Source organism: Atractosteus spatula, chromosome 8, assembly GCF_055471065.1.
Source record: "Atractosteus spatula isolate fAtrSpa1 chromosome 8, fAtrSpa1.hap1, whole genome shotgun sequence".
Lineage (NCBI taxonomy): Eukaryota > Metazoa > Chordata > Actinopteri > Semionotiformes > Lepisosteidae > Atractosteus > Atractosteus spatula.
In genome coordinates this window covers 8831503-8858670 of record NC_142713.1, presented here as the reverse complement: position 1 = coordinate 8858670, position 27168 = coordinate 8831503, and the positions used below count along the sequence as shown (strand labels likewise).

Genomic DNA, 27168 nt, shown 5'->3' with positions numbered 1-27168 from the left:
TTAACTTATGCAAGGGAGAGCTCTGCTTTCCTAGCCTGGGAGGCATCTGCCCAGATGAGCAACCTCATCAAGCAATAAACTAGACTGCATGTAAATTCACAAACTGCACTGATAAGCATACACAGATAAGCAGGCGTAAAATGTCTTTGTTTTTTATTGTTCGCTCATTTCTTTTGACTAGTGCTGTATTTTTAAATATCACGATGCTTGGTCAGACTCTTATTTCCATGTACCATGCAAGGTCTTGAGTAAACAGATATTTTTAGCCTCGTTTCAGGAAAGCAACTATTTCTCTTGTTTCATAATGAAAAGCTAAACCAGACGAGAACAAGTACACTGTGTCTAGTGACCTAAATAACTGGAACATTGCCGGTCCCAGTGTTGTTCCGTGCCAAGCCCACAGGCCTGGAAAGAGACCCAGACGAGGCTTAAATTTGGCAACTGCACTCCCAGGAGTTTGCGTTTTTCACCGTGGTACACTGAGTAATTAGGAGAATTGTATTTTTTGTACACCGATAGATGCAAGGAATGGAATGCACCTCAGAGTTGTACATCATTCCTCAGTAAGAAGGCAGAGCTCTTTCTTTCCATTAACAAAAAGCAAGAGAGCTGGCACTTGTTCTCTCTCCCATGATGCACCGCATACACAGGACGTCTTACTGCAGAGAGCTCGAGCTGCAGGTCAGCCGCCCGCTTTCTCAGTTCCTCCCCCAGGGCCTCTTTCTGATTTAGCTCCTCCTTCAGCTGCTCTACCTGCCAGGACAGGGGTCACTATTACTGCAACAAGAACCAGGGCAGCAGCAAGGGCCCTGGCAAGCCAGCCCTTATCCACCAAGCAGGCACTGAGCCACCCAAGCAAGCAGCTCTAGCACTCAGTTGCCAGAAACAGCTAAAGGTGACTTCATTTTTTAATTGGCGTGGGACTTCAGGTCAGGTGCAGAGCAGCGGTTAGGGCTCTGGAGTCATAACTGGAAGGCTGTGGGTTCGAATCCAGGTGCTCCTAGTCCCAGGAGTACTGGCTGTACTTGAGAACAATGCCACTTAGATTGCTCCAGTAAAACGTTCGGCTGTAAAAACGGGCAAAGAAGTAAGTGGCTTTGGATTAAAAAACATCAGCCAAATAAGAATTAAAAATGAATTAATAATTCTTCAGATGGCATGGCACACTTCTACAGGCATCAAACAAGCAAAACAAACGTTTGATTTCTGCATTACATTAACAACATTTAATGATTAATTAAATGATGTGTTCTGGTAAGATAGAGCTATAAGAATCTGAAACAACATATAACCCAAGTTTTTAAAATGTGTACAACCAAACTGTACAATAACAAGGAAGATTATTTTAAAGGAAAAAAAAATGCAACAACGTAGGTGGCTATATGAGTGGAAATTTCCAATCCAGCAAACATCCACCGGGCGTCAAACAATGCTGCAGTTGTTTCCCAAGGATAAAAAGAAAAACTTGAAAATAAAAATGGAACAGGAGTCAGGAACTTGAACATCACATGCACAAACAATTCAGAGCACAGTGCTGACACCTTATGAACTTTATCAAAAGAGCTTCTCATGAAAGAAACAGGGTGAGAGGAGCAGGCTAGTTTAGAAGGAAACAGAATTCCTAAAAAACACAAAAAGTAGGAACTGGATTCTGACAGTGTGAGAGTGGAGAATGTGACAGACGAAAAGGGAAGCCATTCAGTTCACTTAGTGGTTTGAATTAGAGTACTTATTACTCAGAGGTATCTTAACATGGCAGTATTGATGAACTGAATGCCTACTCTGCACAGTTGTTCCAGAACCATGATTCACATTCAGTGCGCCATTACCTTATTCTTCATGAACTTGGAATGGCTGCGGTACACCTCCATCTGCTTCATCTCCTCCTCCCGCTCCTCAGTGCTCAGGGCGCCATTTGACTTCAGCATCTGAACCTCCTCCTCCAGGTCCCGCAGGCCACGTTCCAAGGAGTTGATCTTAGAGTCCTGGGACAGATACACGGAGAGAGGACTCAGATGTCAACACTGCTCTCGCTCTATGGGTCCAGTCTGATAAACCTCGGGACTCCTTTCGAGACTCTAGCTGAAAGCTCAATTCCTAGTACCCCACACATTAAACACCTTCAAATATAGGTCACTACCTCTTTCCCTCAGTAGGCAGACCTTCAGCACAGTCAGGCAATCCACTAAAATGATTAAGGACCTACACAAACCATAATGTGTAATCCAACATCTTATTAAGCGGCCTGAATCAGAAGAATATCTCTGATTTCATATGGGAGAGGGAGAAAGAAAATTGTCAACACTTGGCGATAGTTCAGTGCCAACCCAGAGAGGTTCTAATTAGAGCTGTGGTACAACCTGTCCTAACTTACAGAAGCTGCCTAATTGAAAATCTGTGAGGACAATAAAATCTGTCTATGGGTTGTTGGATTGCATGTGAGAAATTTTAGGGCTTAACACTGTGAAGATAGTGTAACAAAAGACCAATGAAAGCCAGCAGCATATTTGCCAGTTTGTTCTCATTTAAGGAACAGCCTATACTGAAAATCCAATTAGGAAGCAAACAAGCAAGGAGAAAACTCAGATTACCAGGATCCCACCGGTCTCCTGGTATTTTTAGTAAGTAAATGGAAAAACATATTTTGGATGATATTTCACACTTTGAGGGAAATGTTATATTTGAAACAGACCCGTATATTTATATTTTATAAAGACCCGTAAGTGAGTAGTTGGAGTGAATGAAGTCTTTTTTTCCCCTGGTGATCAATGTGTGTGTGAGATATACTGTACTGTACAGCAACATGTTAAACCCTTCTGCTGGGCTGCCCACTTGCATGCAGACTCACCTTCATCTCAATGACGGTCTGCAGAGCCTTTGTCTTGGCGGATTCAGGGGCACCTTCAAACCGTCGGTGAAGCTCCTGTGTGGAGAAAAACAGCGAAGTCCATCAGTACCGGGACAGAAGCAGCACTTGCAAACTGAAGCAGCAAAGAGTGTGGCTCAGAAACATATCACATTAGAAAACAATCATTTCAATTGTGTCTTTAAGCCACTTTTGAAAGTGGCTGATCTTTTATGGCCATACCTCACCCAGCATTCTACAATAAAAATAAAATGCTCAAAAGGTATTAAAAGGCATTTGACTAGAAGATATTAAAACTGAACTATCATTAAAATTTAATTAATTAACAGCATTGCTTACAATGTTGCACTTAAGCGTGTAACTTGAATCACAGAGCAGTATGCAGTTCTGACTATCACCTTGAGGCGACACTTAACTTTCTCCAAAACTGTCCATTCGAAAAAATCCCATCTTTATCTTGCATGTAACTTTCTCTTTTTTTTTTTTTGGTTTATGGTTTTATGGTTTTCCTGAGAGAAAATAAACTAAACAGCAACTAAAGTAACAGAAAATAATACTGCCTTTGGGCACTTTTCAAAAGGAGACGCTCCTTGTCTATCTATTCCGATCTATTATCAAGTATTTGTCTCTTCTACTGAGGTAAAAAATTGCTCTTAATGTTTAGAAGCATTAAGCTGTAATTACTACTAGGATTTTATCACATCAAAGAGTAAAAATGCATAAGAGCACAGACTAATCTATTATCATAAGAGTACAAACAAATCAAAACATGGAGTATGATCTTTAACAGCATAAATGTAAAACAATTGATATTAAGACACACCGTCAAATGTACACAGTGGTGCGAAAAATGACAGAAGTTTAATTTGCTCGTTATAGCTAAATCCCCATCATTCTTATATTGCTTGTCTGCAACTCGGGAGTGGGTCAGCCATTGTCAGGGGTGTTGTATATGTGCAAGAGCACATTCAGGATGGCCCTCCAAGATCACTTCACAGTGATGACAAGTAATTAATAATAATTGTTTTTTCTGGACAACCCACTCAAAGCGCTTTAAAGGTAATGGGGACTCCCCTCCACCACCACCAATGTACAGCCCCACCTGGATGATGCGACGGCAGCCATAGTGCGCCAAAACGTTCAGCACACATCAGCTAAAGTAAATTAAAACTTCAAGACAACCCTACCGCCACAGCCCAAGGGGCTATAGTAGGTATAAAATGTGTTTATCCTGAGAGAATGACAAGGTGCTTTGCTGATTGAGAGTTGTTTCTGTTGAGAGTTGTTCTACAGTCGTAATCTGACGTGTTCTCAGGGATTAGAGAAGTCCTGGAAGATCTGACAAGAACACCTGTAACTGACTCTTCTTGAGGTGCTTCGACTGGCCTTGATTTACAACATAAAAATGAAGCTGATGTCACCATTTTACCCACCTGCATATAATAAATTTAACAATAAATTTGATATAAAAACATATATATATATAAAAAAATCAGTTTTTTTTTTCTGATGTGTCTTCCTGAGATTTAGATATACCACGCCACAGTGAAGGTTCTGAGGGACACCTCTGCCTGTGTGCCCATCACCATGGGCAACGCTGCAGCAGGGAGGGGCAGAAGTGCCTCCTGCAGAGTGACCAGAGCTCCAGGAGCAGCAACAGGGGGCACAAAGGCCTTCACCAGCTGGGAGGCACAGCAGTCCGACAAGCACGAGCAGCAGGAATAGGAGGCAACTGAGACCTTGTCTAACCTTGTAGAAATAAACATCTACAGCTGCACAGTTTGCCTGTATTCTGTGCCAAGATCCCTGCATTTTAAACCATTTGCATCTTCTTTTAACTCAGGTGGCTAGCTGCGTCAGCATGCGTAGGCTGCAAAGGAACAAGTAATAGGTTTATTCCATGCTGAAAAAAAGAAAGAAAACAACATTTCGGCCGTGGAGCCTTCTTTAGGTGTGAGCTTCTTTATTCAGCTTCTTATGGTATTAAACACCAACAGTGTAATGCCTCACTGCCAGTGTATCTTGAAAGTCTTACTTTTTAGCACCAGCTTACTATCCCAGCAAGACAGGAATAATAATTTAAAAAGCCATTCAAGAGACCTCGCCACCTGCCTGCGAGGAAGACGTTTTTGTCTCAGAAACCCAGTCATGTGTCCCTCAGCCTGTGAAAAACCTTCAAGCGCTCCTCCAATCTGACTCTGTCTCATGCAGCCTGTTGTGCAATTTTGGCAACAAAAATAAACAGACCAAGCATAAGGATGTCCTTAAAAATAACGATGTGGATTACAGTTCACGCAATACAAACCATGAGTACCGTACACAGGAAAACACATTCAGGAGCAGAGTGTTAGCTGACAGTTTTCACCTATCAGCCACTTTGTGTAAAAGCTTTCCTCTTCATCATATATCAAATATCAACATATACTTATGCTATGCTGACTTCTGAGTTATTTATCCTCATTCTGCACATTTTCCACATTAGGTAATCAGAATTAATTTAGACATAACTGCTGGAATTAATCTTACAAATTATTTTCAAGATCTACCAGGCCTCCATCTTTTAAAATCAATGTTTTGGGCTTGGATAATAACTCATTTCTTATAGCATGGGAATATGCCATTCTCTTTACATTCTTTAAGAGCTCTGTGTCACTTCAATGGCACTGAGCCAGAAACTACAAACAGCATTATTCGCAATGTGTTCTGACCAATACATTGAGCAACTTCAACAGGATCTTCCTGGAATGTTTTTCTACAATCATCTGCATTACAATAATTGGTTTCCTAATTATTTCTGAATGTCTAGATGATAAATCACTGCAACGCTATTTTTCTTCCCTGAGAGTAATGTGCCACAGACACTCCACTTACAAGCAATGTTTGCTTTTCCCCAATTCTCAGCATTCAACACATTCATTGTCTCTGTACTGGTCCATTCTAACGCCCATAACTGATAGTAACAAAATTACTATGTACTGTAACTATCTTTACATGAAGAATATCACCAACACTTCTCTTCAATGCAATGATCATACAGCAGCACTTGACTTTGTCACCTGCTTTGTTCATGCATTTGTATGACAGACCCTTATCCAACAAAGGTGGCCCCAAGGTCTGCACACAAAATCTCACAATGGTCTATACCTGTCCTTACGCATCCCGACAGCTATCGTAGTTGTTAATACAGTATATGCTGTCTGTCCAAACTCACAGATTAACAAATTGTGGAAACTGGCTAATGTAGCTCAGAGATGCTGCACTGCCTATGAGAACTACACTTCCCATAAACCACCTGTTCCAAAGTGTGTCTTTGTCATGAGTCACTAATGTCCGTGTCAGTCACGATGTCTTGCTCCAGCCTGGTACACTCACCTGTGATGCTCTGCTGTGACAGGCGCACGCTGAGAATCCACTAACACAGGACCCCTTGTTTAAAGCTTTATTTTCTAAAACAATGAGAAATTACAATGGGAGGGTTTCCCGATGTTTTCTCAGGATAGCACAGAAAACAAATTCTGCAGCGGATAGCTAGGAATTAACTACCAGTATATTCATTGATGCTGCTTCCCACTCCTGTGCCACTACTGTGTCAAATGATAACAGTGACAAAAACAAATCAAGCCCCAGCTGTTGGATTTTCTCCCTTTTCAGTCTAAAAACAACAAAAAGAATCAGCACTCAGCACTTTATTATTAACGTGCTTACCCTTTTTCTACCAAAACAATGTTTAATCACACCCATGTGAAAGTATGTATTTCTACACACTTCACAAATTCATTAAAAAATGCCAAATGATTCAGCACTGTGGATATTTACAGGTCATGTAAAGGTTGAATAGTGGCATCTAGTGGCACGGCATGTGTAATTGCATCCATTTCTTCAGCTGTCCTGCCTCACACCCTGCTTAATATTTGTTGACACTACGGTAAATGTGTTGCTATTCCATTTAAATGAGTTCTTGAATCAAAAAATCGGAAGATCCCTTTCTCAATTTTTTTCAAATATCCGAAAGGGACATGAGATGCCCACAGCTGACATGTTCATGCCTCGTCATTTTTTCCAGGGATGGGACAGAAGACCATCATGAGACTGGTTAGTTTTACCCAGCTGATTATGTGTTACTGCAGCAGTAATCTCACTCAATGCCTGAGGAACAGCAAGTTCAGATGTTCAGTATGTCTGTGCTTGGCCGAGGAGTCAGTGGTGTGAATATCCCATCTGTGGAATTATGACTGGATGCCTCTAAATCAGAAACCCCAGTAAAAGGTCTTGTGATGTGTGAATTTGCACCCTGAGACACCACAACTGGTTTTGCAAGACCCACACTAGGTCTCTGACAGTCTCTGGTATCAGAATCTGGGTTCCAACACATGGTTCATTGTGGTATAGAAAGAGAGATCAGGTGACAACCCTATTGAGCTTAAACCCATAACACTAATAAAGTGTACGAAAACATTACATTCAGAGTATGGGCTCATATTTTAATCAATGAATAACATTATCTTATAGAACTGGCTGAGTTTTTTGAAGAGCAGCCTGATCTTGTAACACAGGCCACCATCAGCTGATTTGATGTAAGCAACACAGATGCCACAATTTCATCAAAGAAATTCCTTCACTTGACCTCAATATACTCATGTTGAAAAACACTACTTTCTTGTGATCAAAACTTAGAGCTTCTTGGAACAGCACTGCATAGTGCAGAAATTTGATGAAACATTAATTTTGTGGATATAAACTCAGTAGCAATCATATATATATATATTAATCATTATAAATTATTATATGAGCCTTATAAACTGAAACTTAAAAAATATATTTTTTATCTTAAACATCAAATTTTAATTTATTGAATGTACACTGAGTCTTTGATCACATTACAAATTTTAAGATAACATCACACCTCAGGTGGAGCCACCAGTATATGTAGAAATTATTTGGTGCTTAATAGATCAAAGTTTGGATATTGTCTATAAATCTCAGACTAAAAGACAATTTGAAATGCACACTAAATTATATATACAATATAAATACAAATTAAAAGCAAAGTTTAATAGTTAAAGTAAAAGAATATTGATTGCTATCTGCTTTGTCCTACAACCACAACTGTGACGCTATATATTGTAGAAATTGTGTACTGTACTGTATATGTGTTCAGAGAAAAGAAAATGGAGACCTGAAAAAAACTGTTCTTTAAGTAAAGGGTTTTCTTTAACTATTTCCAGTGCTCTTGGTAGATTCGAGATGTATAGGCCACTAAGGGTAGATTTTTATGTAAAAGAAGGACTACGTTAAAACCTCTGATTCCTAGTCTTTTCCTACATAGGTGGCAACATCAGAAAGATAGACACATTGTGGGGTAGTCACTTGGATATCCACTTCTTATGAAAATACTATGTGTCAAAATGCCTTTACAAACTACCCTTAAACTCACTACTTTAAGACTCAGAACTCTATGGCAGACATTTTTTTTTACTTAGTATATACAGTATATTGAATTCACAACAAAACTTAAATACAAATTGAAATGTATGAAAACAATGTAGAGAAAATTAACATTTGTAACTTTTGATAAGCTTTAAAGTTTTAACAACTAATCTCTCTGCTGTTACCCTATTGATGAAAATTATGTATAGATCTTCAAACTTGGAGCACAATTAAAAACAAAACTAGTCAGTCTGGTGCTAAAGATATAGGATATCTCTCCTCAAGGAATAACACTTTTCGTTCATTAAACCAGTTTGAAGGCTCCACAGCCGAAATGTTGCGTTTTCTTTTTCAGCATGGAATAAACCTATTACTTGTTCCTTTGCAGCCTACGTATGTTGATGCAGCTACCCACCTGAAATATTTGCATTTTAGTTGTACAACTTAATTACATTTATATAGCATTCAACCCAAAGAATCCCAAAGTGATTTACATATAAGAGGTGAAAATACTTCGCTAACCACATACTTTAAGTGATATACTGCAGACATTTTTGTGCCTGCAGAACCACTATACAGTATTGCAGAAAGAGAAATGAGAAAAGGCTTCATCGGTTCCAGTTTAATTAAGGGGGAACTTAAACGGTGTTCAAGCCCAGAGTGGATTTTAGCCAGGACACCAAGCACCAACAGTGCTCAAACAGTGCCATGGGATCTTTAATGACCAAGTAGCCTGGACCTTAGTTTAATGTCTCACTCGAATGACAGTACATACTGTACTACAGCAGAGCATCCCCAGTCACTGAACTGGGGCATTCATTTTGGAAATTCTGGTCCAGAATCCAGTGAGAGCTATTGGTCCACCAACATCACTTGAAGAAGCAATCTGGTTTGCATTAGAAAATCCCATTGCATCTCCCATCCTAGTATCAACAAGGTTCTGCCTTGCATAGATTCTGAGACTTAATGAGATCAGACTACAAAGTGGTCTCACTGCTGCCAGTACTAACTAGGAAATTTCATGTTCTTCATTTTGTCAAGCATACAGGAGAAGTTCAAAAAAATAATCCACAGGTAATATAAAGTCCTACTTCTGATTAAAATGTGATCAGAAGCTTGGCATCAATGATGATGATTATGTACAGTACAACACAAGAAGCTGTGGGCACAAAAATTGAATCTGGCATCATCACCACAAGAAAGCCATAAAAACAGAATTCAGTATTCTTGTAATGCTTGGCCAGGAAGCACCTCTTTTGCACAGTACTTCCTTAATATGTTCAAGTGACCCCACAATTACCCAGAGCTTCTAAACCTTGCTACATTAAATTCTTCAGTGGTATAAATTATTATTTGGTAGTTCGTACTTAATTGATAGACAGCAAGTGTTGCAATGCTTAGAGGCTTGTATCTTTTCCCCCATCTTCATGTGGGTTACCAGCAGGTGGAGAAATGGCCCTGGTGTGTGTGTTTGTGCCTGTGTCCTGTAATTGATTGGCATCCTGTCCAGGGTGTAACCTACCTTACGCCCATTGCTTGCTGGGTTAGGCTCCAGCTCTCCTACCCCCTTACTGGATAAAGTGGTTAGAAGATGGATGGATGGATATGTTGTTTACTCTGACCACACAGTAACTTTTTGCTAGTTACTGGAAAGTTCTTTTTGAAAATTGCCTGAAATTGAAGTACTGATTCAGAAATATGTGCCATAACACAATTTATTTAGCACCAGAGCCTCTCCAGTGGTACTGTGGATAAAGCTTTCACAAAATGGATGAATGGATGGATAGTTAACTGATCCCAGGATCTCATCCAGAAATGCTCTTGAAAGAAGCCTGGGTATCAACCTCAAAAGCAGTGTAGTTTGTTCCATACGGCCACTACTACATGAAGAGATACTGAGCTGTCAGAAGGTTGTGAGACCCAAACCTATGCCTTCTGAAGCATCTACTGTATGATCAACACAAGTAACTTATCCTTCACAACTACAGTGTGACACTGTATAATAGCAGCTCTCACAGCTCTTGTGTTCTGGGTTTAATTCAGGCCTTGACAACCCTTCTGTGTGGAGTTTACATGTACACTTACTGTACGTCAATGTGGTTTTTCTCCACATGTAATCTCTTTTCTTCCCACAGTGTAAAAGCATTCTGTTCAGGTTAAATGGCATCACTAAATTGCCACCTGGTTTATGTGTACATACCCTGCACTACTGTGCCATCTGGAGTATAGTTCTACCTTGTGCCCTCTGCCTGTAGGGTTTGACTCGGACTCACTTAAACACTTTTTGAATAAAATGGTCACCAGCTGGAAGGATAAACCTAAACCTGTATTCCACACATAGCGTGAACCATCTTAACAGTTCAATTATAGCAAAGTATGCAGGATGATTTACAGTATTAAGATAATTCTGTTAGCGATTCTTGTAAAACTCTTGTGAATTGTTTTGTTAATGATTCTTGTGAACCTCCCATGACTTCTTTCACCCATGAATATGTAGAGTTTGAGCATTAAAGTATCTTATTTAAAATAGTTCAGGTGGGTAGCTGCGTCAGCATGCGTAGGCTGCAAAGGAACAAGTAATAGGTTTATTCCATGCTGGAAAAAGGGCGAAAGAAAACACAACGTTTCGGCTGTGGAGCCTTCTTCAGGTGTGAGGTGTTTTAAATATCTTATTTAAAATATACAGGAAAAGAAGTGTGTACATCATTTCAACATTTTTTTACAAAACATTTCGAATGGTACATAACAATGTCACCAATTAATAATTAATTGACGTGTTCCTGGCAAGTTCTCAATGTGAAACCATAGCAAAGCGACCTGCGATAATGAAAGAAAGACTACAGAAACTAAAATTATCCTACAGCTAGGATCACACCTTCCCCCTTCTCTCAACGACAGACTACTTTTCTTCTAAATTCTCTCTATTCATTGTCGGTTTCACTTCACACCTCTCTTCACCCATCCTGACTTCACACTACCTGATTGGCCACTCTGTCAGTCCCCTGCTCCCTCCTCCTGCTTTTGTTCTCCCGCTTTTTTGTTCTCTTCTACACCTGAAGAAGTATCCACGGCCGAAACGTTTTTTCTTTCTTCTCTTTTTAGCATGGAATAAACCTATTACTTGTTTCTTTGCAGCCTACGCATGCTGACGCAGCTTCCCACCTGAACTACTGTGATCATGTATTTTGTTTTACCAAGTCACACCACTAGGTGGCAATATTCCCAAGCGGCCGATGAGGTTCGCTGTCCGGCGGCAGAGAAGAATACAGAGTGACGGTGCTCACTGCCGCCTCATCTCACAGGCTCCTCGTAGCTGACAAAGCAGTACAGGTCGTGTGCGCCCTGGTGATGTCTCACAGCACTGACACTTCACAAGAAAGGTTCTTTTATGTAAGTAGCAGCCAAGAACAAAATATATATTCTCCAGCAGCAATCAAAATTAAGAATGCATGCATGGCAGACTTTTTTGTCTGCTGAGTAGACTGAACACTTTAGTAATTAAAGTTCTGAATTTATAAAAATCCATTAAAAAAGTTATAAAAGTCCATTTATAAAAATCTTCAAAGACTTGAAAGCAAATAAATTCAGTATTCATTTTTTGAAGACATACCTATATAATGGAATGTATACTAAAAACAAATTAAACTGTTCTCTTTAAATTTTGAAAGCTGAGAGACCACGAAAGGCAATTTAATAATAATAATAATAATTGCTTTTTGCTTATATAGCGCTTTTCTGGACACTCCACTCAAAGCGCTTTACAGGTAATGGGGACTCCTCTCCCCCACCACCAATGTGCAGCATCCACCTGGATGATGTGACGGCAGCCATAGTGCGCCAGAACGCTCACCACACACCAGCTATTAGTGGGGAGGAGAGCAGAGTAATGAAGCCAATTCATAGATGAGAGATTACACAGATTAACACAGATGAGAGTGCTTCCCTCTGTCTGTGACTGAGTGAAAGACTGACTGATTGTAGAGGTGGAGTGGTCATCTCATAAGGATGCCTTGACCACCAGAATGGGACCCAGCTATGCCAATATTTTTGTCAACTGGGTAGAAGAACGCTTCTTCGCTTCCTACACTGGCTATGTCCCTGACCTCTACAAGCGATACATTGATGACTGCGTCGGTGCCGCCACATGCTCTAACGACCAGCTTGAGCGCTTTCTGCATCATTTCACCAACTTCCACCTGTCCCTCAAATATACAGTTAACATATCTCCCACTACTCTTCCATTTCTAGACATCAACTTCTCCATCAACTACCCCTGACTCTCTACTTCAGTCTATTACAAACCCACAGATTCACACAGATATCTCCTGTATATCTCATTTCACCCCAAACACACTAAAAACTCTCTCCCTTTTTCACAGTTCCTTCGGCTACGACGATTATGCAGCGACGACATCGACTTCCAGAACCAAGCCCTCAAAATGTACTCCTTTTTCATCAACAGAGGATACCCCAGCAGTGTTATTGACAGGGCCCTTGTCTGAGCCAAAACCACCCCTTGGACCATCAACTCAATCAGGAACTCCCGCCCTAACAACCGCATTCCTTTGGTGCTTCCCTACCACCCCAACACACTTCCTATCCCCAGGATTATTAACGACAACATTTCCATCCTACAGGATGATCCCTCCACTGGGGCCCTCTTTTCTGACTGCACCATCATCTCATATCGCCAACCACCTAATCTGTGTAGCCTTCTTGTTCACAGCTCCCTTGACCGCCCTCAGCAACCATCCACACCAGGCACTTTCCCTTGCAACAGAGCTCGCTGTATCACCTGCAAGTACACATCTAACACCACACTCATTCAAGGCCCCTCAGGACAATTTCGGATCACCCAGATGGCATCTTGTACCTCCAGCAACCTTATTTACTGTATCTCGTGCAGTAAATGCCCAGCCATCTACATTGGAGAAACAGGAAGGAGACTCGGAGACCGCTTCAGAGAACATGTTAGGCCTGTGGAGATTAAAGATCTCTCCAAGCCCATTGTTTCTCATTTCACCTCTGACGACCATGACCACTCTAATCTTTCCATCTGTGTTCTCAAAGACGGTTTTCCGAACTCATACATCAGAAAGACTACAGAAACCAAAATTATCCTGCAGCTAGGATCACATCTTCCCCTTTCTCTTAACGACAGACTACTCTTCTTCTAAATTCTCTCTATTCATTGGTTTCATTTCACACCTCTCTACACCTATCCTGACTTCACACCTCTTGATTGGCCTCTCTTTCTGTCCCCTGCTCCCGCCTCTCGCTCCTCCTTTCTCCCAGCTTTTGTTCTCCTGCCTCATTACCTTTGCTTACTGCCCTGTCTTTCTCACACCTGAAGAAGGCTCCACGGCCGAAACATTGTGTTTTCTTTCTTCTTTTTTCAGCATGGAATAAACCTATTACTTGTTCCATCTCATAAGGATGCCCCCCAGTCGGCTTCCACTTGAGCTGTTCCGGGCACGTCCCACTGGGCGGAGACCCCATGGCAGACCCAGGACACACTGGAGGGATTATATCTCCTTAATAACCCTTGTATGAGGACCCAGTGTGAGTGGTGCCCAGCTTCATCAGTCAAAGGTACCTCTACAATGACTCATGAAAATGGACTGGAAGTGTTTCTTTCCCAGGTGAAGGGAGTTTTTGATCACCCATGTGTTCAATTCTCAGTCAGAACGTAATTCTAAAATGGTGGAAAAACAGAGTTTACCACATTTATGGATCACACATCTCTTCCTTGGATGAAATCTAACAAAGAAACACGTTTGATTCTGGCCCTACAACATTTCAAAAACCCTAGCTGAAGGCACCTAGACACTGCCTAAATGATGATATCCTTCCAAACTGAGTAGTCGGGCAAGGAGAAAACTAGTGAAGGATGCCTTTGTAAAGCCAATAGGGTCTTTGAAAGTTACAGAGTTTGGACAGGAGAAAACGTCCATGGGTCAACATTATCACAGACACTTCATAAAGGAGGCATATCTGAAACTGAAAAAATAAAACATCTCAAAGCTTTGAAAGCTTTCCAAGAACTACTATTCCATCACCAATCCCTAAGCCTGAAGAGTTTGAGCAAATCAGTTCAAGAGAATGGGCAAAAATTGCACTAAGCTAATGTGCAAAGATAGTACTCTTACTTATCCAAGAAGATTTGTGGCTTGTTTCCACCAAATATTGAGTTCAGGTGTCTGAATACTAATGCAATCAACATTTTAAAGTTTTTCTCTAGGTTTTGCTAATATATATATTGTAATTTATCATTACCTTTAGAAGCCATCAGTTTGAGCTCTGTGGTTTTGAATAATAATTAAAAAAATGTGTATGCATGCATCATTTTGTAATTTGATAAAATAGAACAGCAGAGGAAGGTCCAGAATACTTTAACAATTCACTGAGTGACAGCTCATACGCTCTTTTTTCCGCATTACCTCCCTCTGTCAAAATACAGTAGCTTCTCTGCAAACTTGTGTGATTTGTTAAAGCATGTGTGAAAGCAGTGTACTGTGACCCTACTTGTCACTTCTTGAGTGATAATTAAGAGCACATAAGCAGGTGTATCAACTAACGCATAGGAACAAATTTAGAGCAAAAAAATAGCAAAACTTCTCTTTTCTATTTTAAGACACTTCCACTGAACTGTATGGCAGTAAAACCATCTTGGTGGTACCCTAAAGTGAGTTTTAAACGATGCACCCATCTAAATATTAATTACAGTATTATTTCAGTATCAAAATAGACATACTGAGCATTAAAATAAATTAAAACGGTAACATGTTCCCAACGTTACCAGGAAAACTATCTTTTTTGTAGCAGGTACACTGACATTTTCTTGACCCGACATGACCTAGATAAATTCATTATATTGACAAACATTTGTCATAAACAGGGCTGATCAGCAGGCTGTCTACTGTGGAAGTCACAGGCTAGCAGTGTGTGGCCACCACTGGAAGCCATACGAGCTGTACATCTGTGACGCACGCCCTGCTCCAGGTTGCAGATGCTCTCTTGTGAGGTTTTGTCCCACGTCTCCCATAGAGCTTTGTCAAGTATGTATCTGTTTACTGGTCTTGAGCCCTTCTTGCTAAGTCGACCCCAGGTCATTCCACAAATTTGTATCGCCATATAGTAACATCATTACTGTTATGCCCTCATCTCACAAGAAAGCCATTGTTATTTTGTATGGGCAGCGTGAAAATGTGTGCCGTTTCCTGCTGGAATCTCGTCGAGTTGGGATGATCCCCCAGGAAGGGCAGCAGGTGAGGTGCCAGAATTTGATCAGTGTAGCTCCTCAATCTTTGAAAGGTCTGAAAACGACTGTAGTTGTATCAACAATCCCCAAAACAGGAGAGCTTGAGCAAATCTGCCAAGAAGTATGGGAAACAATTGCATTAAGCCAATATGCAAAGTTAGTAGACTCTTACCCAAGAAGACTTATTGGTGGTGGTAATTGCTGCCACCAATATTTGTTTCCACCAAATACTGTGTTCATGTGTCTAAATATTTAAGGTTTTTTTCTTTAGTTTTTGTTGATACAAGTGGAGTGATACACAAGTGAAGGTCTGTAGAAACTAGATACTCCTGCCCAGATCATCACACTGGTAGCCCCCCTATCAATCGGTCTGAAGCACTGAAGCATGTCTGTATCACATTCACCGACATCCATAACGACATCACCAAACCTTGATTAATTGTTGAAAAGGACTTGGCTCCACTGCAAGTGAATCCACCAGAAGTATTGCTCCAAAATATTAACAGCACGAAGCCTTTGTCCTCTTAAGAAGTGGGGCATATAGTTTTTTTTATTTTCCTTCTTGATTTTCACCAGGCTTCACTTGTGCCTAATCAATTCTCCCATTACTGATTTGGAGCTTATACAACGGTTAAAGTCACCGTGTTATGGTGAGTCACAAATGATCAATGAATCAAAATGATGCCAAAAAAAAATAATACCCAGGATCTAAAAAGTTATTTTTTCCCCAAAACACCCCTACATAAATACAGTGATATTTTTATTTGATTGTGATGCTTATATTACATAACAACGATGTGAAGATTAAAACCATCTCTGATTTAGCATGTTTGAGTTACATCACTAGGTGGCACTCAACCCAGCTAATAACAGTTAACGGCTGTCTGGCACCTGAGAGGAATACAGAGCAAAGCCGTTAACTGATATGTACTCTCACCGCCTTCAGAACCGCTGCACCACGGACAGAAAAAATAACAATCACCTTTTCTACAACAGGTCTCAATGCAGAATACCAAACCCTTTTTACTTTGCCCCACTTCTCATTATATTCCCTAGAGGATTTCAGACTCAATCCTGCCAGGCTAAAGTTTATATGATGTGATGTGCCACATTGGTCACAACCATTAATGTAAATGGCTAAGCTAGACTGAGCTTTGCAAGAGATTCCGAATGAAAAACAATTCAACAAAAACTATAACTTCTACAGACAAGCAGCTGTGTAATACATTACATTAACCCAAATTTTGCATAAACCAGCATAGTCTTTTAGGTGACAGTTTTCTAAATCTTAAAGGAATTGTAAAAACAGTACCACGGTTGAAATGTCTTGAACTGTATCAAAATACGTTTTAAGCATCCCAACTCTAATAGTATTCAGTCAAATGTCCACAGGATTTTGAAATGGCGCTATGTTGATGATCTTACAGATTTTTCTAAGCATTACCAGGTCACCAGCACAGCCCTTTTTCCCTGTAAAGCCACAGGACTTAAAACTTTTCAGCAGCACTATATTAATCGAAGCTGTTCAAATAATCTTACATCTGGTGCTTCTGTAGGAGCTGAGGCGCAGTTTATCAAAAGCCTCTCTGCTGTCTGGGCTGTTTCTATAGCAACCACACACAATCCATTACTGCCTGAGAAATCACTGTGCTGCTCACAATAATGTTACCTGTTCACTTTTGTGTTGTCTGCTTATTTACTAATTGTAAATCCTTCATGAAGGGTAATCTTGGCTTCCTTTGACACTTACGAAGTTTATTTTCAGAGTATAGCAGGAAGGTGCATGTGTGTATACAGTATGCTTGTACTCAGTTAGGGATTTAAACTAGCACAGTGCAGGTTTTTATTATAAGAGCCTGGTGTGTGACTGATAAAAACAGGGCCAAACATGCAGTACGCAGTGCATGAAATTGAGTGGTCTGACAATATTATATATTGAGATATTTTTCTCATTGGTATTATTATTGTAGTTGAGCACTGTCATATAAATAGTATATAATTCAATGATACAAGCATTATTGCATACCATTTTCACCAATCACGCTATCCCTTTAACATGCTGTTACTATTACAATTTTGGTAATAATATAGTTCTTTTCAGGAACCCTCTGCCAAAAGAGAGGGGCGTGCACATGCAGACAACATGTGTTAAAGCCTCACATAAGTCATTAATCACCTGTAGCCTATGATTGGCCTGGTGCTGCTTGGGTAGGATGGGCTATAACCAGATGGGCTTTCTTCAAGATGCACGACATCACTTCCTGTGTACCACCCAGCACGTGCCAGCTAGAGGTAACATGAGTGAGAAACACACCACTCCTCCATTCAATGATACCTTCAGCAAGGCCGCGAATGCAGCATGTCTGACAAACATTTCTGACAGGAAGGTCTCTTATAGAACTGCCTGCTCAGGCCTTATATCTGTGTGTACTGCAGAGAACATATATTAATTAATAATTTAAAAAATTAAAGTATAACCTTTTCTGATGGTTACTTTATGATATACTGTAACCCTTCTTTGACAAGAACATTTTCAGCGTCCTATTGTGAAATGGTTCAAGCTTTTTGTAAATGCTAAAGTTTTGACTTTAGTGTTGCACAATATCGGTCATTTTGCCACAGGGCTCAGAGTGAAATAAGCTTGTCACCCTCACCTTCTACTGGGTCTTTTGGTTAAGCAGGCTTGATGCTGAACTGGGCTGTGTGAGTGGGGCACTCAATGTTGTACCCAAGACAGCAATCTGAATCTAGTGTCTTGTACTGTATAAATAACTGGTTGATTAGGACAGAAACTAATGAAACCACCTTTTACAAAATAAAAATGATCAGATGCTATAAACGATGCTCACCGTGATGCACCCTGTACAATTTCATGTATTGCTACAGTATATGTATTTCAGGACATATTGCATAAATATAACACAAAATGTGCCATTTCAAACTATAAAGAATAACTATAATAAGAACAACTTACTGCTGAATCAGGTTTTATGTAGTGATGCCATGGAGCCGAATGGTGTTAAAATTTGTAAAAGGAAAAAGCAGCAAGCAAATGCAACAGAGAAACAAGACAGAAAATCTCTGAGGCAGCACTGAACTAAAGTTCTTTTCCGAGAAAAGTGAGTGTGAAATGTCTTTTGTGTGGTGCTGCTGCTAAATCTCTGCAGAGATGCGAGTGCCAATCAGTGTATGAACTCGGGGATACCGATTTGGAGTGATAAAATAGAACAAATACAACTTGGCGTGAAAACATTGACCTTCTTAAAATACAGTACAATGCCTTCAAGGCAGGACAGAGTTTTATCATCACACATCACTCCCCTCTTCTTTAACAATTGGAACTACAGGAACAGTAGTTTGCCAGTGTACTGTACATGACTTTGTGAATTCACTGTTTGGGGATGACTGAATTCAGACTGCTAAACTGGACACATGGTGACAATAGGTCTTGGCCACTACAGTGTTCCGATATAAGAAAGGTTATTACTGAGATGAGCCCATTCAACCCACCTGGCTCATTTTATAAATACAACTGAGCATTTTCCTATAGCACCTTGCTCAAGATTCAGTGCCTCACCTGGAATTTGAACTAACGATCTTCTGGTTATGAACCAGGTTATAGCTTTAACCACAACTCCACACTACTAGCTATTCCTTGTAACTTTCTTTAGATTGAAGACGTGCTTTAAAGACAATGTATACAGGAATAACCAAGAGACAACCAAAGATCTGAAAACTGAAACCCACAATCACAGTGGGCATAATGGCAAAAATCACACCTAATCACAAGAATCAGCAAAAGCTCTTAAAGCTAACAGTGCAAACATAAAAAATGTTTTACATCAAGAAAATAAAATCTAAAAACCAATTTTGGTCCCAATTTTAAATTTATGAACGGTATAAAACATTACACTTCAAAATATATTTTCCTCCTTAGCATATAGAAATGATATTTCTTTTGCTCATAGCTTTGGCACATTCTCTCCAGAAGAGTTCAGGTGTTGGCTACACTTCAATCAACATAAAATGAAGTTCACAGGTGAACCTCATATTGATAAAAGGACAAAACCAACAACTTCAAAAATAATTATACACTAGCTAGCATCCAAAATGTTAATGACTTCAGCATTATGCGGTACCATTATCTATGCAACACCATCTGTTATATTAGGGATTCCTCCACTGTATGCTTTATGTTTTATTATAATGTCTATGATGTACTGATACATCATGTCTATGTATTATGGAAATCTTAAGGTACTTTGAAGCTCCTAAGTTTAAAGTTTACAAAACAGGGAAGGTAATTTTGTTTTGGGATACACTGCTCAGAGGCACATGGTTGTAGCTCTCAAGCACCACAAGGAGGGGGCTCACCTCGCGCAGGGCAGCGGTCTCCTTCTCCTTCTGCTCCAGCAGGCTCTCCAGGTGGTGGACATGCATCTCGGCCTCTGCCAGGCGGCGAGTGCGCTCGTGATCCTCTTCGCTGGCCTTGGCCGACAGCCCTTTGCTCTGCAGCATCTCCAGCAGCTTCTTGATGGACTCGTCGCGGGCGCCGAGCGTCTGCTTCTGCGTGTCGATGCGCAGCTCCATCTCCTCCAGGGTCTTGCGCAGCAGGAAGAGCTCCTTGGCCTGCCGCTCGTGCTCACCGTGCAGCCGCTGGAAGTTCTCCTCGGTCAGCTCGGAGGCCAGGGGCTCGCTGGGGCGGCTGCTGCTGTCCTGCTGGAAGAGCTGGTTCAGGTCGCGCTGGATCCTCAGCTCGTCCTGCAGCGCCTGGATGGTCATCTGAAGGTGCTGAAGGGGCAGAGAGACGGACAGAGTCAGCGCCAAACGGCAAGCGACAGCAAACCAGAATCAAGTAACCAAGTTTGTACAACTTGACAAACCACATGAGTTATGCAAGTAACCGAGGGGATACTTATACAAAGCGTGTGGACTTTTTTCTTCCACAGGATTCTGAACAACCTCCTGAAAGTGAAAGAGAAATTCAAAAGCAGGAAAGCTTTCTCCCTGCCTATTTTGATTCCTTGTAGTCTATGGAACCTCAAAAAACATGAATAACATACAAAACCCAAGATTCAAGAGGCATTCTTATACAGTATGAGCTTGAAACTATGAGACAACCAGAGAGGGAACAACAGAGCATCTCCACTGCTGGACAGTCAAGTACTAGTTTCCAATAGAAGGAGGGCTGTACCTCTGAAGTATACCATGTAGAAAAAGTGAATACTGCATCATAATCTTTAAACACAACAGCCTAAAAACACAAATACGTACAAAATAGCATAGTAGAACAGCACAAGTGAAACAAATTGGATAAGCCTGAGGCACAAGATTTTAAGCTACTGCATTTATACGGGTTTTGTGTGTTTTCAGCTTATTTGCAGCCACCTCTGCCATGCTAAAGAAACCATTCTATTCTCTCTCTTCCAAATTTGAGTGCTAGACAATCTTGCGACGTTGCTCCAGTTTTTCTCAAATAAAATGCATGCAAACCAGGAGCGACAGTAAAATGAGGCCGCTAAACTCAACCGAAGAATGAAGCATCGTTGACAAGTGTCCAGGGATTTCAGTCTAGGGAGAAACGTAAGGCAAAGACACCAACTGTGGAGAATCCATTCCCATTGCATTGCAGTTTGATCCAATGTGCAATCTTCTTTTGCACATTGTGCTGATGTGGACATATTAACTTTACACTTCTAATGTACTCAAAACAAGATTGCACACTTAGCAGCACCCAGCACAGCAACATCTCATATTAGATCGAAACCTCAAATGGATGAAACTGCTAAGCAGTGGATGTATTATTCATATTCCATTAACACAGGCACAGGGAAATTAACGTGGATAAGTGCAGAATGCCTGACCAGGAACTCCACTCAGCTGAATGCCAGTACTGTACTGTATGTGCCAACTTCAGATTCAGGAAATGCCTCCTTCTTTTTCAAGGTTCAAAACCAACTATACTACTGGCAGGAAACCAGTTCAATGAGAATTTTACTACCTCCAAAGGAAAACATGTATTTTCTTCTTTCCTGTCTATAATTCTTCTGAAAACATCGAAGACAAGGATTTAAAACTTTGAAAAGTAGGCACTGCTTTGCACGATAGGTCACAGGCACATGGAACAAGCTGCTCAGCCATTTTGTTGAAGCAGATATCTAGGCATCTTTCGAGAAATGGCTGGATGATATCCTTTGATCAATTGGTTACTTTAGAACCAAAAGGCTCCCTCTCATTTGTTCTTATGATCTTCTCATGGTGATCTTCATCTTCTGACTCATTCACATTCACTGACTTCAGTCACATTTGGGACTTCAAAACTTAAAATAACACCTAAAACACTGTTCATGACCACTACTGATGCTTCCAAGTCCTTCATTCTTATCTCATAGATCTCTAATCTGTCACTCCTATGACGAGCAGGGAAAAAATGAATTGCATTCTGCCTCAGATTTACTACACCCCATTCAAAGACTTTGTCATTAGCTGTGAGACAGGCTGCTACACTCTATCCTTTATCAAATCAGAACTGAGGACACATTTGCACTCTATTGGCTTTTATTCACTTATTCATTTGTCACATTTTTATGATGCTCCTATGAAAGTACTCTGTAATGGTGGTCACTGCAATAAAAAATATAAACAATCCCTTACTTTGTCAGGGAATGCTCAAAATTTGTCTAGGGAATGTGTAAATAAATGGGAAACAATATTGAGAAATGTTAAGTTTTTATTATAATCTCAACTCAGAGTATAAACCGTACAGGATTAAAAGGTGCACTTATGTTAAAGTGTCCAGTATTATGGGTTATAATTAGATGCATTTTGAATCTAACTTGATTAAATTTGTAAAGGGTTGTTAGGGATGTAATTTAAGTTCAAGTTTATTTGTCATTCCAGCCATATACAAGTATACAGAGGAGCGAGATATCATTCTCCAGGTCTACGGTGCGAATACAGACAAGACACTGACAAGACAATACCATAGACAATGTAGACATTTCTGACAGGGTACAGGGTACATAAAGTGTAATGTGCATAGTGCAATTTACTTTACAGGATTGTGCAAAGAATACATCAGACAGTAATGCTGACATTAGGCATAAAAGAACTAAGTTTCCAGATTTGGAGTAGGTGCAGCAGGTACCAGGGTGTTGAGGAGCCTGACAGCCTGTGGAAAAAGTAAACCTCTAAAATGTTACGGTATGTAAAAATATAAAAATGGATGTGCAAGTACTGCTTATCAGGAAGTACTATATTAATTCAAGCACTGGACTGAGGGACACTGTTTTTGACAGCGCCACATTTGGCATGGGTTGCTAGGGAACTGAAGAAACCTACAGTATGTACTGAAATGGGATGTCACCCTTCCATGATCTCTCCTGAGCACAGCTGACTGCTTCACAATGGCTTTTTAACGCATGGGGGAGACACATGAAGGACACAGGAGGGAGAAAGAAAAATGCCTGCAGATGTCAGACCACAGTATAATTTAGGACTGGACTACCTCCAAGAAGGCAATCATGAAAAATTGTAATTTTATTCAGACGTTTATTTTAAGTTATGTTTCATCTAAGTTGTACAAGATGTAGATTACAAAAGCTTATGTAAAGTTTGTACCAGAGCTGATGCTCGGGTGTTTTCAAATAGCAAGCGACAGGTCAACAACATGCTGTTTCATACTGAATTGTCTACTGAGGCTGGAAGTAGACTATGCACGGCAACAATTAGCCTTGTTTTGTACTAATTTTCCACCAAGTGTGAAGAATCAAATCCTAGCTATGTTCCTGAAGCTTCTTTCAGGAAATGGGATAAGATCCCCAGACCAGTTAAAATGACCTCCTCTTGTTTGTAACTGTTCCTATGTTCACACTGAAGAAAGATCTAAACAGGGTTAAATATTTAAAAGCATATAAAATACACCCCAACAGCAAGCAAGAACGAAATTATAGTCTTCACTGATTTGCATTTTTGTAGCATGCAAGGCAATTTCACTCCCACATCAGTCACTCTGTAGAACACGGTAATGACAGATCTCAAGTGGACCGACTGATTAGAAACCCCATGGTATTTCTCCTGACAGTCCTTTGACAGTTAGTTTTAATGCTTTTTAATGTATTTCTTACTAATCTGTCTCACTGTTCTGCAGCTTTAGTGCAATAAACAATATCACAATTTAACACATATATGAATAGATTTCAGTTCAAATTAGTTTTTTACTGTATGTATTTCTATTTCCCTATTTTCCTTCATTTCAGGTGCACAAGGCTTTATAATGAGACCTGTTAAACTCCTAATGACTCATTATAAGACATTTTTCATTTTCCTTTAGACTATAAGAACAGATAGGTTACAAACAGGATGAAGCTGCTTGGCCCATCTATCACATTTGGTAGTTATTCGTTAATTAATCGAAGGATCTCAACCGACCATTTCCTGAAAAAGCCAGCATATTCACCTCAACAACATGGTTGGTAGCTTCTCTATTCTCCCACAACCTCTTGGCTGAAGAAGTGCTGCTTCTAGATGCACTTCCACAGTTTTCGTTGTGTGTTCTGATTCAGGTTTCACTGTTGCCCTTTTGAGGACAATCCTTAATTGTAATCAATATTCTTTGTTTACTCCCATATAGACCAAATAGCCTCCTTTTATTGCTGACAATTACAGTTAAGACAACAAAACAGCAGGCAATTCCAAGACTAGACCATGTAACTATTGCCTACATTTGGACAACAATGACCTGAAAACTCTGGGTAACACCTGCTTCCAAATAATACAATTTCTTCCCTTTTCATTATCTCAGCACACAATGGGCTTTCGATAGAGTCTTTTTTATATCAAACATAGAAATGAGTTCTGCATGAGCAAGCTAATATCCAAATTTTAGGATACTGGCCTGGAACAGAGAATGTAAGTGGAGAGAGAAGGCCATCCATCCAAAGAAAGGGAGCATTTGACTTGCTGTAACGTAAAAAATGTCAATTTACAGTGCCATGGTACTAACCTATGTAAACAGAAATATCGTTTGCAGCTCAGAACATAAAAATATGAGGCAGATTGCAGAATTTTTCTGACAACTAAGGATGGTCTTTAAAAGGGCTATAGTCTAATGAGTTTTGTAGGATTTCATCAAACAGCTTGAGACCTTAGAGAGAGGGTGAAAACATCTCAATTATGGCTTCATTTTGTCAATTAAAACCACCTTCTCAGGTTTGAAGCTGAGGATGCATTACAACGATATAAAAAATGTGCTAGACACACCAATTGAGGTACCCGGCATTTTAATGACCTTTTGCAAAAAAAGATCCAAGAAGACTGAACCACAAGTATCCAACATTTCATTCCCTCCTTTCTTCAAATACAACTGGTTCACAAGGTTGAAAGAAGAGGAAAATGGAAATAAAATGGCAGTAGCATGAGAAAAGCTTAGCATAAGAAAAATGAACTGTCTGTCTGTATTTTAATTGAAATTTGTTATTTTAAAAAATGCACTCAAATCCTGTTGACTGACTCAAACGTCATGACTGCTGACCAATTTGTAGTTCTTTACGCATGGACAGGGGCACACTGAGCTGAAAAAGTAATTTGCCAGCTGGCATCATAATTCCATCTGCAGAGCCTTCTGCGCTTTGAACCACTTTATCTTGTGTGGCGACAGGTGCATTTATCCGGATAGGACTAGATTTTTTTAAAACACTCATACCTGCCTTCCTTCGGCTGCTAAGCAATCATTTTTCACCCTGAATTGGCTTTCATGCCCAGCGGCACAGAAATAGAGAACAGCAAAAAAAAAAAAGCTAGCCTATCCTGCATCCATAGAGCTTTCACTTCTCCAGACTGCGCAGGACAGTGCTGGAATGATGGATGATGTGTGCAGAAACTAGGGTTCCCACTCAGGCAGAGAAAGAAACAGGAGAAAAAGCCAGCATCCTGGGGTCTTGAGTGACCGGAAACACACCCTGACTGCCACTGAACGAACAGCTTAATTATCGCCACCAAATCATATCCAAAAACGCCCTGAAGCCGAACTGCATCCACACTTCAGAAACCAAAGCCGAATACCAGTAACGCTTCTAAAACTAAGCATTTGTCAGCATGTTTGTTTTTCCGAGACTGGTGATCCAAAGCGTGTTAAGCATTGTTACTACATTTTAACATTAACTCAAATTTCAGTGCACGGCATGTAAATCACCCACCCCTCATCCCCTCGTCTCACCTTTGCAACCGCCATACAACTCAAGAGTCGATAAGATTTTCAATATGCATCCCTAAAAGCGAAACCTCACCATCTGAAAAGTACTGTATTACACCATTTTGTTGGCAACTCGTAACAATAAATATTGTTTTTAAAATCAAATATCAAAGTCAGTCAGTACGTACCTGTGCTGTTTTCCTTTATCTCTTTCATGTTTTTCCCTGGGTGAACCTTTCTTAACATTTTCCATGTGAAGACAGTATAAAAAGGACTTTTGTTGGGTGCTAAACTGAACTAAGAAGAAAACCTCCTTATGCACTAAAAGAAAGATTTATTTTTGGGTGATCCAGCGGGTTTCTAAAAGACATTTTCTGCTTCTGAAACAAAGCCATTTTTGTTTCTCCTGCACCATTCGCATGGTTTCCATGGTGTCAAACGCACCTTTAAGGCCAACTTTGTACAATTTCAAAACGCATCTCCTAAATCAAAACAAAACAGCGCACTCTTCACATTCTGGCTGGGGCTTCATTTCCGTATTTATGAACATGTTTCTAGCGAGAATGTTCCAAAATTCCTTCTAGAATCATGAGTCTGAATATAATAATGACAGACTTGACAGAAATGCTGTAGGCAGCCCATGGGGAAATTTTCAAGCCCACCTAGAAAAAGTTTAAGATGAATGTTATTTGGCTGATATTTACCGAACTCTCCTTTCCAGTGCTTGACCATCTTATATTGCAGGCTAAATCATAACGCTTACAAGTAAAGACCTTGTCTTGTGCCTTGTATAGATCAGCATTCCTCATTTGAAGCATTTAGGACTGCAAGTTAACACTGCTTTAAAAACAGAGTAGCATTGCTCTCAAAACATGGTCACTTAAAGGTCAATGCTTAAAAATAAAAAACGAAATACGAGAGAAACTGTGTTTTCATCTCCCTACATTAAGAAACAAATATGTACAGGACCTCCCTTTTCACTTTTTTGGGATTTGAATTGCTCAGATGGCTCTGTTACGCAAGTTACTGTACTGTAAATACAAAGACATTGCAGTAAAACCCTGTATATCCCCCATTAGCCTTTGACTTTCTCTGCACGTTAGATAAAGCTGCAGTCCAGGCCTTGGGACATGAACTGGGTCAAGGTCCCCCAGGGTCCCGCCTAACCCCCCCTACCCCGGGAGGCAATGAGTCAGCATGCTGTGGAAGAGACTTTCAGTCACTCGCGCCGCTGTATCTGTATCCTCTCCTCTAGACCAGCAGCAGGGGGGAATCCTGCTCAAGCTGCAGCCAGGGGCTCAGTCAGCACAAGCACAGAGACCTGAAGGCCCAGCACAATACTTGCTAAGTGAGGACTACTTTATCCCGCAGCCGTTTGCGACTCGTCCTGTTTCGTGCCTATGTACAGACACTGAATTATTT

General features: G+C 40.3%; 1 protein-coding gene across 2 annotated transcripts in view; it reads right to left on the bottom strand.

Annotated features, from left to right (window-relative positions):
- LOC148829164 (ELKS/Rab6-interacting/CAST family member 1-like) overlaps positions 1 to 27168 on the bottom strand; it is a 348267-nt gene that overhangs the window by 254505 nt on the left and 66594 nt on the right. The window contains exons 3-6 of one of the 2 annotated variants that reach the window (XM_088923624.1): positions 19929 to 20345; positions 2849 to 2923; positions 1830 to 1985; positions 661 to 753 (exon numbers count right to left, since the gene is read on the bottom strand). In XM_088923624.1, the coding sequence (XP_088779750.1) occupies positions 661 to 753; positions 1830 to 1985; positions 2849 to 2923; positions 19929 to 20345 (741 nt within the window). The remainder of the gene's footprint in view (positions 1 to 660; positions 754 to 1829; positions 1986 to 2848; positions 2924 to 19928; positions 20346 to 27168) is intronic. The other variant, XM_088923625.1, reaches the window with a different exon arrangement.